General features: G+C 36.3%; 1 protein-coding gene across 1 annotated transcript in view; it reads right to left on the bottom strand.

Moving 5' to 3' along the window:
- Positions 1-15,617, bottom strand: part of arhgap23a (Rho GTPase activating protein 23a) — a 62,968-nt gene that overhangs the window by 18,208 nt on the left and 29,143 nt on the right. The window contains exons 7-8 of the mRNA XM_073839119.1: positions 9,643-11,335; positions 1,253-1,411 (exon numbers count right to left, since the gene is read on the bottom strand). Of these exons, the coding sequence (XP_073695220.1) occupies positions 1,253-1,411; positions 9,643-11,335 (1,852 nt within the window). The remainder of the gene's footprint in view (positions 1-1,252; positions 1,412-9,642; positions 11,336-15,617) is intronic.

Below are 15,617 nucleotides of genomic sequence, written 5' to 3'. Positions count from 1 at the left end.
CAAAATATTATGAGAATAAAGTCAAAATACTATGAGAATAAAGTCAAAATATTAAGAGAATAAAGTCGAAATACTACAAGAATAACGTCAAAATATTACAAGAATAAAGTCAAAATATTACAAAAATAAAGTCAAAATATTAAGAGAATAAAGTCGAGAATAAAGTCGAAATACTACAAGAATAACGTCAAAATATTACAAAAATAAAGTCAAAATATTACAAAAATAAAGTCAAAATATTAAGAGAATAAAGTCAAAATATTAAGAGAATAAAGTCGAAATACTACAAGAATAACGTCAAAATATTACAAGAATAAAGTCAAAATATTACAAAAATAAAGTCAAAATATTAAGAGAATAAAGTCGAGAATAAAGTCGAAATACTACAAGAATAACGTCAAAATATTACAAAAATAAAGTCAAAATATTACAAAAATAAAGTCAAAATATTAAGAGAATAAAGTCAAAATATTAAGAGAATAAAGTCGAAATACTACAAGAATAACGTCAAAATATTACAAGAATAAAGTCAAAATATTACAAAAATAAAGTAAAAATATTAAGAGAATAAAGTCAAAATATTAAGAGAATAAAGTCAAAATAGTACAAGAATAAAGTCAAAATACTACAAGAATAAAGTTGAAATACTACGAGAAAAATTGTCAAAATACTACGAGAACAAAGTCGAAATACGTAAAAAATTATGTTGAATGCTACAAGAATAAAATAAAAATATTAAGAGAATAAAGTCAACATACTATAAGAATGAAATATTATGAGAATAAAGTCGAAATATTAAAAGAATAACATTTTGAGAATTTAAATCGTAGAAATTAAAGTTATAATATTTTACTTTATTCTTGAAACATTTCGCCTTTATTTTTGTAATTTCGACTTTATCCTCTAATTATATTTCAACTTTATTCTCGTAATATTTTAACTTTACTCTCGCAATTTTGACTTTATTCTCGTAATTTCAACTTTATTGTCAAAACGTTTTGTATTTTCGACTTTATTCTCTAAATATTTCAACTTTATTCCCCAAATATTTCAAATTTATTGTAATTTTGATTTTATTCTGTTACTATTTCGACTTTATTCTCGAAATATTACGACTTTAATCTCGTAATCTTAGATTTTTTTTTTTTTTTACGTGGCACTAAAACGCTGTTGTATGATGTATAGCTTCAGGCAGTGACTTGATCATCAAGTAGTAACAGTAACAGTGTTTCTCCTTCTCTGCATCACTCACTGCAGTCGTGGGAGAAAAGGCGGTTGAGGGGAAAGGTGAAGGTTGGGGAGGCGGGGCTTGTGACCACAGCAGGGGCGGAGTTTATACCGCCACTGGACACGACGGAGGAGGCGGGGACATGACGTGCCCGCAGATCTGCACTTGGACTGGTCGGCTCATCTGTGGGAGGAGTGGAACCAAGGAAAGGATAGGAAAAGGGGAAAGGAAGGAAGGAAGGAAGGAGGGAAGACAAGAATAAAAAAAAAGTTATATAGGTAAAAGGAGTAAGATTGAAAGAAGGGAAACCAAAAAGAACAACAAGGAAGGAGGGAAAAGTTAGAGGGAAAGCAAAATGGTGTTGCACAGTTAATTTCAAGATATTTAAATATCATAACACACCAAAACACAAGAGACGCTTCCTCTCTGACATACTAAAGCAAACAACTGAATTTCCAAACACTCAATTTCTTGCAAAACCTAATGAGACTTTAGACAGAGGAGTAATCGAGTGTTACTGTAAGAAGAAGCTGTAGTACACACACTTTATCTGTACCTACTCAAATTAAAAATGTTAAAACATGTGATACGTGGAAAATGATCAGAGATAAAAGAAGAAAAAGTAAAAGAAAGAATGTATAAGTCATACCGCATTTTGTACCTGACTCGTGGCCCTCCATGAAATAAATGCACAATGTGGAACTGAGATGTACAAGTCCTTTTTGTATTAGCACATGGTTTCAGTTCTTGCTAAAGCGCATAGAGCTCAGCGTTGTGCTTTTCTCATATTGAAGTAGTTAGTTGCTACAGGTACAACCCTTTTTGGAGTGGTTAACTGGTTAAAGCTAATACATTAAAATATCCATCCTGTCAAAGTGTTTCTTTTCCCTAAATCCCTCATATGAAAGCACATAATAGCCAAGTGTGAGATGAGTGGCAACTTCAATGAATTTTTCAAAAAAACCCTGTTTTCAATGCCTGTGCTTGCAGTTACAGTATGTGTCAGGTCTTTCTTGCCCTGCAGGGGTAACATGATCGCTTCAAAAACACATTTTGGCAGCATGTTGGTATTTCAGTGACTAAGGAGATTCTGTCAACCGGTAAACCACCTGCAACAATGTCTATCAACACCACCAGGTGGCAGCAGAACACAAATACTACTAAACGAGAGGATTTCTATACAAGGTTTGGCTGGTTGGCATTGTCCAGTTATTTCTAGGCAAAGTTGTTCAAAAGCAATTTGATCAGATTTGGGTGCATTAGATGAAATTTTGAAAACTGTTTGTTTAAAAGAAAAAACAATTCTGAGTTGATCATTTAATCCAGTCTTGGTTTTGATCTGGATCAAACCTTTAGTATGTGTTTTAGTGGTATTGGCATACACAAGTTATTTCAATTTTGAAATATTGTTAGTGTTTAAAATAACTTCTTTTTTATTTGAATATATTTTAAAATGTAATTTATTTCTGTGATCAAAGCTAAGTTTTCAGCATCATTACTCCAGTCTTCAGTGTCACATGATCCTTCAGAAATCATTGTAATTACTGATTTGCTGTTCAAGAAACATTTTTGATATTATTGTTATTATCAATATTAAAACAGTTGAGTACATTTTAAAGATCCAAAGATCAGCATTTATTTAAAATAAAATGTAAAAAAATTGGGAAAGAAATTACAGAAATTATAGAAATATAGATGCTTTAAATTGATCAGAAGTGATGATAAAGACATTTATAATGTTACAAAAGATTTTTTATTTCAGAGAAATGCTGTTCTTCTGATCTTTCTGTTCATCAAAGCCTGAACAATTCTACTCAGCTGTTTTGAACATAATAATAATAATAATAATAAATGTTTTTTAAAGAGCAAATCAGAATATTAGAATGATTACTGAAGGATCATGTGACTGGAAAAATGATGCTAAAAAATATAGCTTTGAAATCACAGGAATAAATAACATTTTAAAATTAAAATAAAAAAACAGTTATTTTAAATAGTAAAAATATTTCAAAATTGTACTGTTTTTGCTGGACTTTGCATCAAATACGTACAGGCTTGGCGAGCAGAAGAGACTTCTTTGAAAACATTAAAAATCTTACTGTTCAAAAACTTTTGACTGGTAGTGTACATTTAATAATAAAAAAAAAAAACAGGATTATCCTTATCCCAAGAGAAGCTGGGACAGATTTCAGGACCAAAACTGATCAAAACTTGAAAGTTGTTCAAATAATTTGAATATAATAGTAAATATAGACCCCTCAAAAACACCTGTTAAAAACAAACAAAAATAATACACTTATTATATAATATATATTATATATATATTATATAATATACAGTCATGCATCATCCTTTTCAAACTATTAAAACCAAAAGTGCCATTCTTGTAGTGCCATCAGCTTATCAGTGTTATGTCATATTTTTACTGATTAGTCACAAGATGTTTACAGCTCAGGTGACTGGACCAAAAATACCTGGCTGAGGGAGTTAAGAGGAAGGATAATACTAACAGACAGCTTCCTTCATCTTAAAAACACAAATTAAGATATTTTCGATGAAGTCCAAAAGCTTTCTGTAAAAGACTCTGTATAGACAGCAACTGACATGTTCAAGGTCCAGAAAGGTCTAAGGACATAGCCCATGTGACGTCAGTGGTTCAACCTTAATGTTAGGAAGATACCAGAATGCCCAAAGAAAACAAAAATAACAACTATTCAGCAATTTCCTCTCTTCCCTGTCAGTCTTTGACACGCTTCCTGAGAGTACCACAACAAGACTGACACAGAAGAGAATAAATTGTTGAGTCGTTATTTTTGTTTTCTTTGCGCACAAGAAGCATTCTCATAGCTTCATTAAATTACGGTTGAACCACTGATGTCACGTGGACTATTTTAACAAAGTCTTTCTGGACCTTAAACATGTCAGTTGCATTGCTGTCCATGCAGGGTCAGAACACTCTTGGATTTCATTAAAAATATCTTAATTTATATCCCAGAGATGAACAAAGGTCTTATGGGTTTGGAACAACATGCCAGAATTTTCATTTTTGGATGAACTATCCCTTTAAGAAGTATTCCCCTGTTTACACTTATCAGCATGCCCTCATTAATTGTGTTTCTTTATCTCTGTGCATCACTTTTTCTCATAATAATGTGACTTTATCTTTATCTCAGCCATCCATCTCTTCTTACTTCATATGAAGTCCACTTCTTTTCTTCTTAGTCATCAGTTTATCTCAACTTCGACATTCATTATAATACACATACATCAACCAACCTCTAATTAAGCATGTTCATCTTGAATTAAGTGAATCCTATTTCTTTTAATTCCCTGCCACTGTCTACTCTTTCTCTCTCACACTGGAAGGGAGCAGGGCGGAAACATTCCCAATCTAGGATGTGGAATCTGGACTGTGCTTGTTTTCCAGCCACTGGCAGAAATAGCTGTTCTGTGGGTTTAACAAAGGCCCTCATTACTGAAGCCCGAGAATGAGCTCACACACACACACACACACACACACACACACACACACACACACACACACACACACACACACACACACACACACACACACACAACTCTATACAGTCTGTATCATGGACATACAACACTTGCACATCCATCTGTACTCAACATGGGTCATGTGCAACAGTCGTATTTTGAGCTTCTGATGAGATGCTGTAAATAACCCAACCCATCAGAAGTACTTTTCGGACTCTCGCTGGCCACGACACACAGTCTTTCTGCAGACGTATCCACAAAACCAAACAGTGAAGAACACAAATATAACGAACATGGCGAGGTTTCCTTTTATAGCATCACAAATCAAAATGAAATCAGGCCTGACAACACTGAGCATGACAAATATGAGCAAGTGTGGCCAGAGGGATTTCTCCAAAAAATGAGATGAGCTTAAAAGAGACAACGTGTGTGTGGATGTGCAAATGTCTTTGGTGAGTTAGCGTGTAGCGTGTTAGTGTGTGAAGTAGCTGGTAGTGAAGACGCCTCCTCTTTTTATTGGAGACACAATGACCACATTGAGGGCAGAAAGAGCTGAGTGTGCCGATTGTGTCCGGTAATATCTGATTGTGTGAGAGTGTGTATGTGTGTGTCCTTCACCCCTAACCCCAAAAACCCCTGCTCCCTGCCCCTCTTCCTTCTGCCATTCCCAGTTTATTACATGATTATAAAAAGTGCAAGTCTTCTTGCACAAAAAAACACTACATGAAACTACATTCACTCCGAAACAACTTTAACTTTCCTCATTCCTCTGAAAACGGTTTTACCTGAATACCTGAATGAACTGACCCTTCACTAAGTTCCGCCTCCCTCAATTACTGTTGCTGACTGAGACAATTTTACATAACCTCCAATTAGAATGAACTAGAGATTTCTGATCAGCTTGATTTTTCTGTGAGCTGGAATGAATAAAGATATTACGAAGCCTATGTATTTGCTTTTTTGTATAAGGTTCATTAGTTAACACTAGCTAACTTCATTAGTTAACATGAACTAAGAATAAACAATCCTTCTACAGCATTTATTAATCTTAGTTAAGGTTAAAGGAGCAGTTCACTTTCAGAACAAAAATTTACAGATAATGCACTCACCCCCTTGTCATCCAAGATGTTCATGTCTTTCTCTCTTCAGTCGTAAGGAAAATGTTTTTTGAGTAAAACATTTCAGGATTTCTCTCCATATAATGGACTTCTATGGACCCCCCGAGTTTGAACTTCCAAAATGCAGCTTCAAATGGCTCTAAATGATCACAGCCGAGGAAAGAAGGGTTTCATCTAGCAAAATTATGGGTTATTTTCTAAAAAAAAAAATTCAATTTATATACTTTTTAATCTCAAATGCTCATCTTGTCTAGCTCAGCAAGGCGAGCGTTTGAGATTAAAAAGTATATAAGTTGTAAATGTTTTTAGAAAGTAATCAATAGTTTCGCTAGATAAGACACTTCTTCCTCGGTGGGATCATTTAGAGTCCTTTGAAGCTGCATTTAAACTGCATTTTGGAAGTTCAAACTCGGGGGCACCATAGAAGTCCACTATATGGAGAGAAATCCTAAAATGTTCCTCAAAAAACATAATTTCTTTACACTCTAAAGAAAGACATGAACATCTTGGATGACAAGGGGGTGAGTACATTATCTGTAAATTCATGTTCTGAAAGTGAACTACTCCTTTAATTTCAGAATTTACTAATGTATTATTAAAGTCACAAGTTGTGTTTGTTAACTTTAGTTAATGCACTGTGAACTAACATGAACAAACAATGAACAACTGTATTTTTTATTAACTAATATTAACATAGATTAATAAATAGTGTAATACATTTATTGTTCATTGTTCGTTTATGTTAGTTAATAGATTAACTTATGTTAACAAATGACACCTTATTGTAAAGTGTTACCGTGAAATTTACACTTCTGAAAGCTGAATAAATATGCTTTCCGTTGATGTATTGTTAGGATAGGACAATATTTGGTTGAGATGCAACTATTTGAAAATCTGGAATCTAAGGGTGCAAAAAAATCTAAATACTGCGAAAATCGCCTTTAAAGTTGTCCAAATGAAGTTCTTAGCAATGCATATTACTAATCTATTATTAATTACTAAGTTTTGATATATTTATGGCAGGAAATTCACAAAATATCTTCATAGAACATGATTTTTACTTAATATCCTAATGACTTTTGCCATAAAAGAAAATCATTTTGACCCATACAATGTATTTGGCTGTTGCTACTTAAGACTGGTTTTGTAGTTATGCAGTAACCAGGGTTATTATAGTTAACTATAACTAAAATATTTTTTTACTTGAAATAAAGTAAACATTAAAAATAAAACTTAAAACATAAACACACACACACACAAAGACAAAACAAAATTACTAAAATTTTAGCTAAAATTTAAATGAAACTGTAAAAACTATAAATTACTTTAAAAATATTAATACAAGTTACAATAGGTTTAGAATTATACTAAAATAACACTTTCAAGACCAAAAGTTTGTCTAGAAATGTTCTCAATTTTAAAACAAGGCATGAACAGGCTTTTAGTTTGTTGCATGCTGTAGATTGATAAAGATATGGCCCTTTGCAATGAACATCATTTATGTTTCCTGGTTGTAATCATGACTTGAATGTCATCTTTACACAAAAGATCCAATTGCACAAACACAATAATGCAGTTTGAAAACCATTCACCCCAAATAAATACGAGACATTCTAGTACAAACAACTCCACTGACATGGCAGGTAAAGCAGGAACAGACGGTCTGTTGTGTTTTTTTTTTTATCAGTATGGTGTAACATGCCCCAGCTTGTGAGCATTTCTGTTAGTTTCAGTTTAGTCCTCTCTGTTTCACAGCTTTTCATGCTGTTTTGCGTCCATCAATCTCTAAACCAGGGCCTGAGATACAACCCCCTGCTCCAATCCTAAATATGTAGATACATTTTTGCAACTTCTCCTTAACATACTCAAACACATACAATGTAAGCATGATCATTTAAACAAATGTATTCAAACTGAAGGGTCTAGCTAGCTTAAGGGGTGTGTTGCACCGTACAGGTATGTACTGTAGTAGTGGGAACGTGCTTCTCGTCTGAACTGAATGCTAAAGGTGGGGCACATTTATGCATAGTGGTTTTAGGCTTAACCTCCCTCAGGAATGAAAGCACTGCGCTAACAACAGCTTATGCAATCACAACAGATCATAAAAAGATGTCCAGCAGTGAAAAGATCAGAACGATCTAAAAATCCCTAAGAAATAGGCCTGAAATTAATTGGTTTTGTTTTAATGCTGCCATTACAACTCCTAATGCAATGTTAAAGGAAAGCAAATGACCAACTGAAAGCTTTTAAGGAAACTGCAAAATCAATAGCACTCCACTTGAATCCAGCTGTGCTATAAACATATAATTAGAGGAAACAGAGATTCATGGCCAACCATATATAACCCTGTAGCACATTTAACAGTAAGAGTTTTGGTGTCTATGCGTCTATCGCCGTTTGTTTTGAATGTTTTGCATTCAGCCAGCCATTTTGTTTCAGATTTCCTCTTGCACTCTGGTTTAGTAATAAAGGCATGCAGAGACAAGATCACGTCGAGTTACAGGCCAGAGCAAACACACAAACTAAACACATGTAGACAGCAGCTTTTTTCAAATAAAACCAATCATAATTACTATAAACTAACCCCAACCCAACCCTAACCTTACCCTTAAGAAGCATTATTTACTTTATTTATAAACCATTTCATCATTTAAGGGTGTCACTTAAAGAGATAAAGAGAGTTCACCCAAAAATTAAAATTCTGTTTAATTACTCACCCTCATACAGTTTCAAACCAGTATGACCTCTATTCATCGTAGGAACACACATTAAGATGTTTTTGATGAAGTCTAAGAGCTTTTTGACCCTGTATAGACAGTAACACAACTACCACGGAACTCTTGTGAATGTGTGTCGAAAACTGACAATAAAATGTTGAATAAAGTCATTATTATTGTTTTCTTTGTGCACAAAAAGCATTCTCGTAGCTTCATAAAATTACGGTTGAACCTCTGATGTCACATGAACCATTTTAACAATGTCCTTACTACTTTTCTGGGGCTTAAACTTGTCAGTTGCGTTATTCTCTATGCAGGGTCAGAAAGTTCTCAGATTTCATCAAAAATATCTTAATTTGTGTTCTGAAGATGAACGAAGGTCTTACAGTTTTGAAACAATAACATGAGGATGAGTAATTATTGACAGAATTTGACAGAATTTCGGGATGAAAAAGGTGGATAAAACACACATATTCACACAATTGTGCCTTAGTCAATCAATCACCATTTCTAGAGTATGTAAATATGTCGAGACAATTCACATGTCAAGACAATTCTCTTCAAATGCTTTAGCTTCATAGTGCTCCCATAGTGCAAACAGTAGAGTGTGGCACTAGCAATGCAAAGGTCATGAGCTCAATTCCCAAAGAACGCCATCAACTTGGATTGAAGTGTCTACTAAAAGAGCAAAACTGTAGGCACTACAGGAGTAGAAATACAAGCAGAGGAAGAAAGAAAAATAGGACTAATTTAAATCCAGTAAGTCTGATTCAGCCACAGACAACTAATATTGTCAGGCTGACCATGGGAGATTCCAGCATTACCTAATGCACAGACATGCACACTGGTTCACCAGACATAGGAAATGAAGGGTAAGACCAGTGGGGTTGTGAGTTATTAAGACAAGTACAGTCATTCTCTAACATTCCCATCAGTCTATTTTAATGGTGTCTGGATACTAAATCAGTTTCCTTGTTAAAATACCAACCATGTGCAGAATAGAGTGAGCAAATGATGGGAAGAGGGAATGAGAGTGAACTGAGAACTGAATGGAACTCAATGAGCAGTAGGGACTTACCTATGAAGGGAATTGACGCGAGGGAATCGTCCTCGATGGATAGCGGCGGTAGGTTACCATTCGTACGACGATGAGAAATAGCACTTTCCGCTTTGGCAGGTGGCTCCGTAGGATCAGAGGTAAAGAGTAGAGGGTCACTGGAGTCAAGTGCTATGGCGTAATGTGGATGCCGTAGGGCGTTCGCACCCCTGCGGCCGGTGGGAGGCTTCTGCCTCAGAACCACTTCTTGTGTTTGGGCTTCGACTGTTGCTTCCCCTGCCCCTCTGTCATGATTTGTGGGTCGGTAAGTTCTGTCTTGTCCTTCAGGGGGTGTGGGAATACCAGTTGTAGAAGAGGTGGTTTGTGGAGCTGGGGAAGGAGATGCAGAGGGTGGAAGCACCTCTGGGGGACTGGTCTTGGATGTAGGGGTCCAAAGGTGTGGACCTGTGTACGAAGGGTCTCTGAACGACTGGGCTTGCTGCAAGATACGGCCGGTCTTCCGGTTGAAAGAGGGGCTGTAGCTACGATAGCCAATCGGCTCTTCGTCGAGACTCTGGCAAGAAGGCAAACGTCTTGCCTGTGGAGCTGCCTGCTGTGGTTGCTGAGTCTGAGATGAGTGTTGGTGTGCTGCATGTGTTAGGTTTTGATGCTGGATTTGGTGGTGTGACTCTGCGTGTTGGCCAGAATGTCCACCACGTCTCAAATAGCTTTCAGTCCTGTTTGAGTGCTGCTGAACCCATGTAGATCTTTCGAGTCGTGGTGAGAGTATTCCCACAGCTCTGTCGAGAGTTTCCAGTGAACGTCCCGAGTGTCCGTACCGGGTTGCTAGAAGGTTTTCGGAGGACTTGCGCCCATAGGCCATCGCGGATGGGTGCTGTCCATAGGCATGCTCACCCCGCCAGTCTCCATGGTTCCAGTGGGGATCAGGGTACACTGCTGAGCTCTGCTGAAGCAGCAGCAAGGTGTCTTGCGATGCACTGTGGGGAAAACCAACTTGCTGCGAACGCCTGGCCCTCCCAAGCTCACCTAGACGGTCTTGTGAGAAACTCCTGTGGCGTGGGTGCATGGAGCGAGAATTTGATCGCTCCCGCTCTCGTTCCCGTTCTCGTTCCCGGCCTGGTACTTGGCTATAGTACCAGTTGGAAAGCGCTTGTTGGGTGCGTTCGCTGCGGCTGGATGGGGGTGTTGATGTTGACTGAGAGGGGCTGGGCCAAGGTGGGCTTTCCTTGCGGCCTCCGATGTGCCCCATGGCAGTACCCACGTTGTGGTTGGCAAGATGAGCATGATGCAATGGACTCTTCATCCCTCCCGAGGAGGAACACGATGAATATGAGCGTCCTCTCATTTGTCCGGTTGCCTGCTGTCCCCTGTCAGTCATTCCATACTGGATCTCCTCAGTTCGGTGTGCAGGGCTACTGTGACCAACGCCTCCTGGCTCACAGCTCCTGCCCTCGGCTGCCCAGACAGCATTGGAAGCAACTGTCCGGTTGTCAAGGGGCGGAGAGGGACCAGATGAGGAGCCGGGCCAGCGGCTCCAGTTGTCCAGCTGGTTTTGCCCCATGTGTGAAGAAGCTGAGGCAGGGCTGGAGGGGTACCCCGCAGGAGACTGTGATTTTGTACGTGGAGGGTAGAGGACAGGGGGTGGTGGAGGAAGATTTTGGGCCTTTCCTGTATATGGATTGTTCCCTCTTAGGTAGGCATCATGGGAATATGCCTGAAAGAGAGAAAGACAACAGTTTCATTCTAAAGGAACATATAGGGGTGACTTGAGTTCAAGAAAGCGAGAGAGGTGTCAAGGAGTGGAGGTGAAAAGTTCATAGAAAAAAGGGGTAAGAGAGATGACATTACTATTACATAATGACCATGATACACTATACAATGGTCACTACATAATGATCATGTGATTGTGTCACAATACTGAGTTTCAGTGTAGCACTAGCTTACTCAACTACTTACACAACAAAACATACCTTACAAATGGTCCTGGGCAATGATTAATCATGATTAATTGCATCCAAAATAAAAGGTTTTGTTTATATAATATATGTGTGTGTACTGAGTATATTTATTATGTATTATGACGCCTCTGTCACTCTCTTGCCCAGCACTACCTAAAAACCAAAACTGGCTTATCTAAAGATGTCTGGTTATAATACAGTTGTGACCCTGGACCACAAAACCAGTCTTAAGTAGCACGGGTATATTTGTAGCATAGCCAAAAAATACATTGTATCGGTCAAAATTATAGATTTTTCTTTTTTGCCAAAACCATAGGATATTGAGTAAAGATCATGTTCCATGAAGATATTTTGTAAATGTTTTACTGTAAATATATCTAAACTTAATTTTTGATTGGTAATATGCATTGCTAAGAACTTCATTTGGACGATTTAAAGGTGATTTTCTCACTATTTTTTTTTTTTTTTGCACCCTCAGATTTTCAAATAGTTGTATCTCTGCCAAATATTGTCCTATCCTAACAAATCATACATCAATGGAAAGCTTATTTATTTTACTGATATCCCAGATGATGTATAGATCTTATGACTGGTTTTGTGGTCCTGGGTCACAAATGCTAATGATTTCTAATAATATTCTAAAATTATCTGGAAAAAAATCATTGAGAGATTCATGAGACTCACAACAACACCACAACGAAATAAATACTTTTTTTTTTTCATTTAAAAAAGAAAAACTTTTCTTGAGACACAAAATGGTAAAATTTAATTAATGCAAACTATGTTTATAGGCTGATTTAGTTTGAACATTAACTCATTTGAACATTAAATCTCTAAATCACTCCAAAAATGTTGGGTAAAATATGGATAAACCCAGCGATTGGGTTGTTTTGACCCAGCAGCTGGGTAAAATGTTTAACCCAACCTTCTGGGTAGTTTTATTTAACTCAACTATTGTTTAAAAATAACTATATGGCTGGCTTAAAATGAACCCAAAAATAGGTTGTAAATTTAAAATCAGACACATAATTACTGAAGCCATCAGCAATAATCAAAAGGTGAACATTTAATAATAAGCAACTTAAAAAATGTTTATTATTTAATTAGCATTTATTCAACACATTAAAAAAAAAGTTAATTTCCAACCTATTTTGGTTTAATTTTAAGCAAACAATATACTAAATGTTAAGCAATAGTTTAGGTAAATAAAACTACCCAGAAGGTTTAGTTACATTAATTAATTAATTTAATCCAACCACTGGGTTTGTCCATATTTTACCTTGCGCTGGCTTGTTTTTAAATATTTATTATAAATACATATGATATTTAGATTTACAGTTAAAGCAAGACAAAATACTTAAAACAGGATAAGGGTAGTATGAGAAAAAATTCAAACTTATTTCACATCATAGGTAAAATCACCATCTAAATTGAATTTACCTCATTTGAAGTATGTATAAATAGAAAAATTGTCAAAAATATTGACTAAGAAAATTATTTTTGCAGTATAATCACAAACTAGAAGACATCGACTCCAAAAAACAATTTGCACTGTATAGTGACTACTGTGTGCCTGTAGAGAGGATGTCAAGCTGACCAGAAGCACTAGCCCTCCATCAACACAAACCTCAAAACACACTGACACAAAGTAGACATGTGCCACATTAAAAATGTATTAGCAAAACAGAGACATGGCCGGCTGACAAACCGGCAGTCCGGCTCCAGACACGCAAATTGACTAACATAGCATAGTACATGCAGTCTGCTAATACATGCAAATACAACCGACAGACAACTGAAACTCACTAATCGAGAGAAACATTCCCTAAAGCTTCAATGTGCCGAACGTCTCTCGTTTTCTTTATGGTGTCCACTTTAAAAGCTTAAATTTACCTCTTGTGTCCCGATTTGTGCTTTTTCAAGTTCATGGCTCGTTGTCACGTCCCTGTGTTATTCCCTGTATCTCTTTTTCTCTTTCTGTCTATGGTGAGCCCTACCCAACCCAATGCTCTTGAACTCCCTCCTTTCTCTCTCTCTCTCTCTCTCTCTCTCTCTCTCTCTCTCTCTCTCTCTCTCACGTCGTCTCTCCACCCTGTGGGAGTGTGGGAGGGGCCACATAACTGATGATGTCATCTCTGGAATGTAGCTGATGCGGGTGTAAGGAGGGGTGTGTAGAGAGACAGAGAGAAGGAGAGATAGACATGGGGGGAAGAATAGAGGAGTAAGAAGGAGTGGGGTCTCTCGGGAGGCTATATGGGTGATTAGTTTAATATGAGTGCCCTACTACAAAGATTGTAGTAGCTCCTCAAGCATGTATCTGTATGTGCCACACAAGTGCATAAAGGTTTCCCTTCGCCTTTAGTGAGTTGCATGTCCGATCATGTGGGCAACTGGGTAATTTGTACACTGAAGAAAATATGCGAGTGGGAATGTTTGTGCACTGTGTGTTTGTGTGGTAATCATATGACCGTCTGCATGCTTACGACACGGCTGATTCTTGATTTCTTGCTTGGAAATGTTTCAAAAAGATACAGCTGAAGCAACCTACTGACTCACACATTGCTTTATAATGACTACTGAATATATTAGAGTTGTCAAACCTCGGTGTCTGTTACAAAGTGTGAGAAATGTGTACACACCTCTGAGGGTGTGTTTGGGTTTACTAACTTTACTCCGGAAACAAAACTAGACTACAGAGTTAGCTAAATTCTATACTCTATAATTGCAAAATGTTCACATCACAAGTTTCTTAATCAATCAATAAACTTAAATCAAGAATCTTTCTTTCCAAAACAAGTCTTAATTTAATTTATCTTATTTATTTAATTAATTGAACATCTATTAATTATTTAATTTACAGTAACAATGAAAAGTATTTAATTGCTTTTTTTTTCCTTTTGAGTTTGGGTTAGTCTGGAGTTATTAATTTCATTAACAAAAACTATGACTTTTTTCATGACGAAGACTAGTAGAAAGACAATATGTGACCCTGGAGCACAAAACCAGTCTTCAGTAGCACGGGTTTATTTGTACAATAGCCAAAAATGCCTTGTATGCCAAAAATCTATAGGATATTAAGTAAAGATCATGTTCCATGAAGATATTTTGTAAATTTCCTACCGTAAATATATATAACTGAATTTTTGATTGGTAATATGCATTGCTAAGAACTTCATCTGGACAACTTTAAAGGCGATTTTCTCAATATTTAGATTTTTTTGCACCCTCAGATTCCAGATTTTCAAATAGTTGCATTTTTTTATTGTTGTTGTTCTACCCTCACAAACCATACATCAATGGAAAGCTTATTTACAGCTTTCCGATGATGTATAAAATGTATAAATTCCAAAATGAACCCTTATGACTGGTTTTGTGGTCCAGGGTCACATATAACACTGACATTATTTAACGCTAACTAAATAAACAGGCAATATTGTTGACAAAAAATTAGGCTAAAATTGATTAAAAATAGAAACTCTCTATATCCAAAATCTTTCAATATTTCTATTTTCCCTCAACAAAAAAGAGGAGTAAAAACATATGGAACTCTATTCGGTTTCATGCTTGGAGTTGCCAGATGTTAAGAGTCTAAATCCCCCTATCAGAGATTCTTAAAAGGACAGATTTTCTGCCATGTGTTTTAATTTATCTACTTTATCACAAACTGGCAACCATTCACACAAGCTCTCTCTTACACTATGGAAAAAGTGCTGATGAACTGAAAACATCAATAAACGTAAAAACTGGAGTTCAGCAAACTCCATTGAGATATTCTGCTCAACTGCCAGTCTGTCTGTTTTCACACAACCGTTTAAGCTGTTTGCTTCAACTAAATCTTCCATCGAACCATCTCAGTGACAAACTATAATAAATCCAAACATGGATCTTGACTATATTTTTAGTGACTGGGTTGCCAAATAAACTCACTTATGCAAGAAAATGTTGGTTGTCATTTTAACAGAAACACATGAATCTCATTTGAAATTATTGGAATTAATATTAAAAATATCACTGAATTATCTTTTGAGGTAAGCTTTT

The sequence above is a fragment of the Garra rufa genome, chromosome 1, assembly GCF_049309525.1.
Source record: "Garra rufa chromosome 1, GarRuf1.0, whole genome shotgun sequence".
NCBI classification, from domain to species: Eukaryota; Metazoa; Chordata; class Actinopteri; order Cypriniformes; family Cyprinidae; genus Garra; species Garra rufa.
This window is presented reverse-complemented; position numbering and strand designations above follow the sequence as displayed.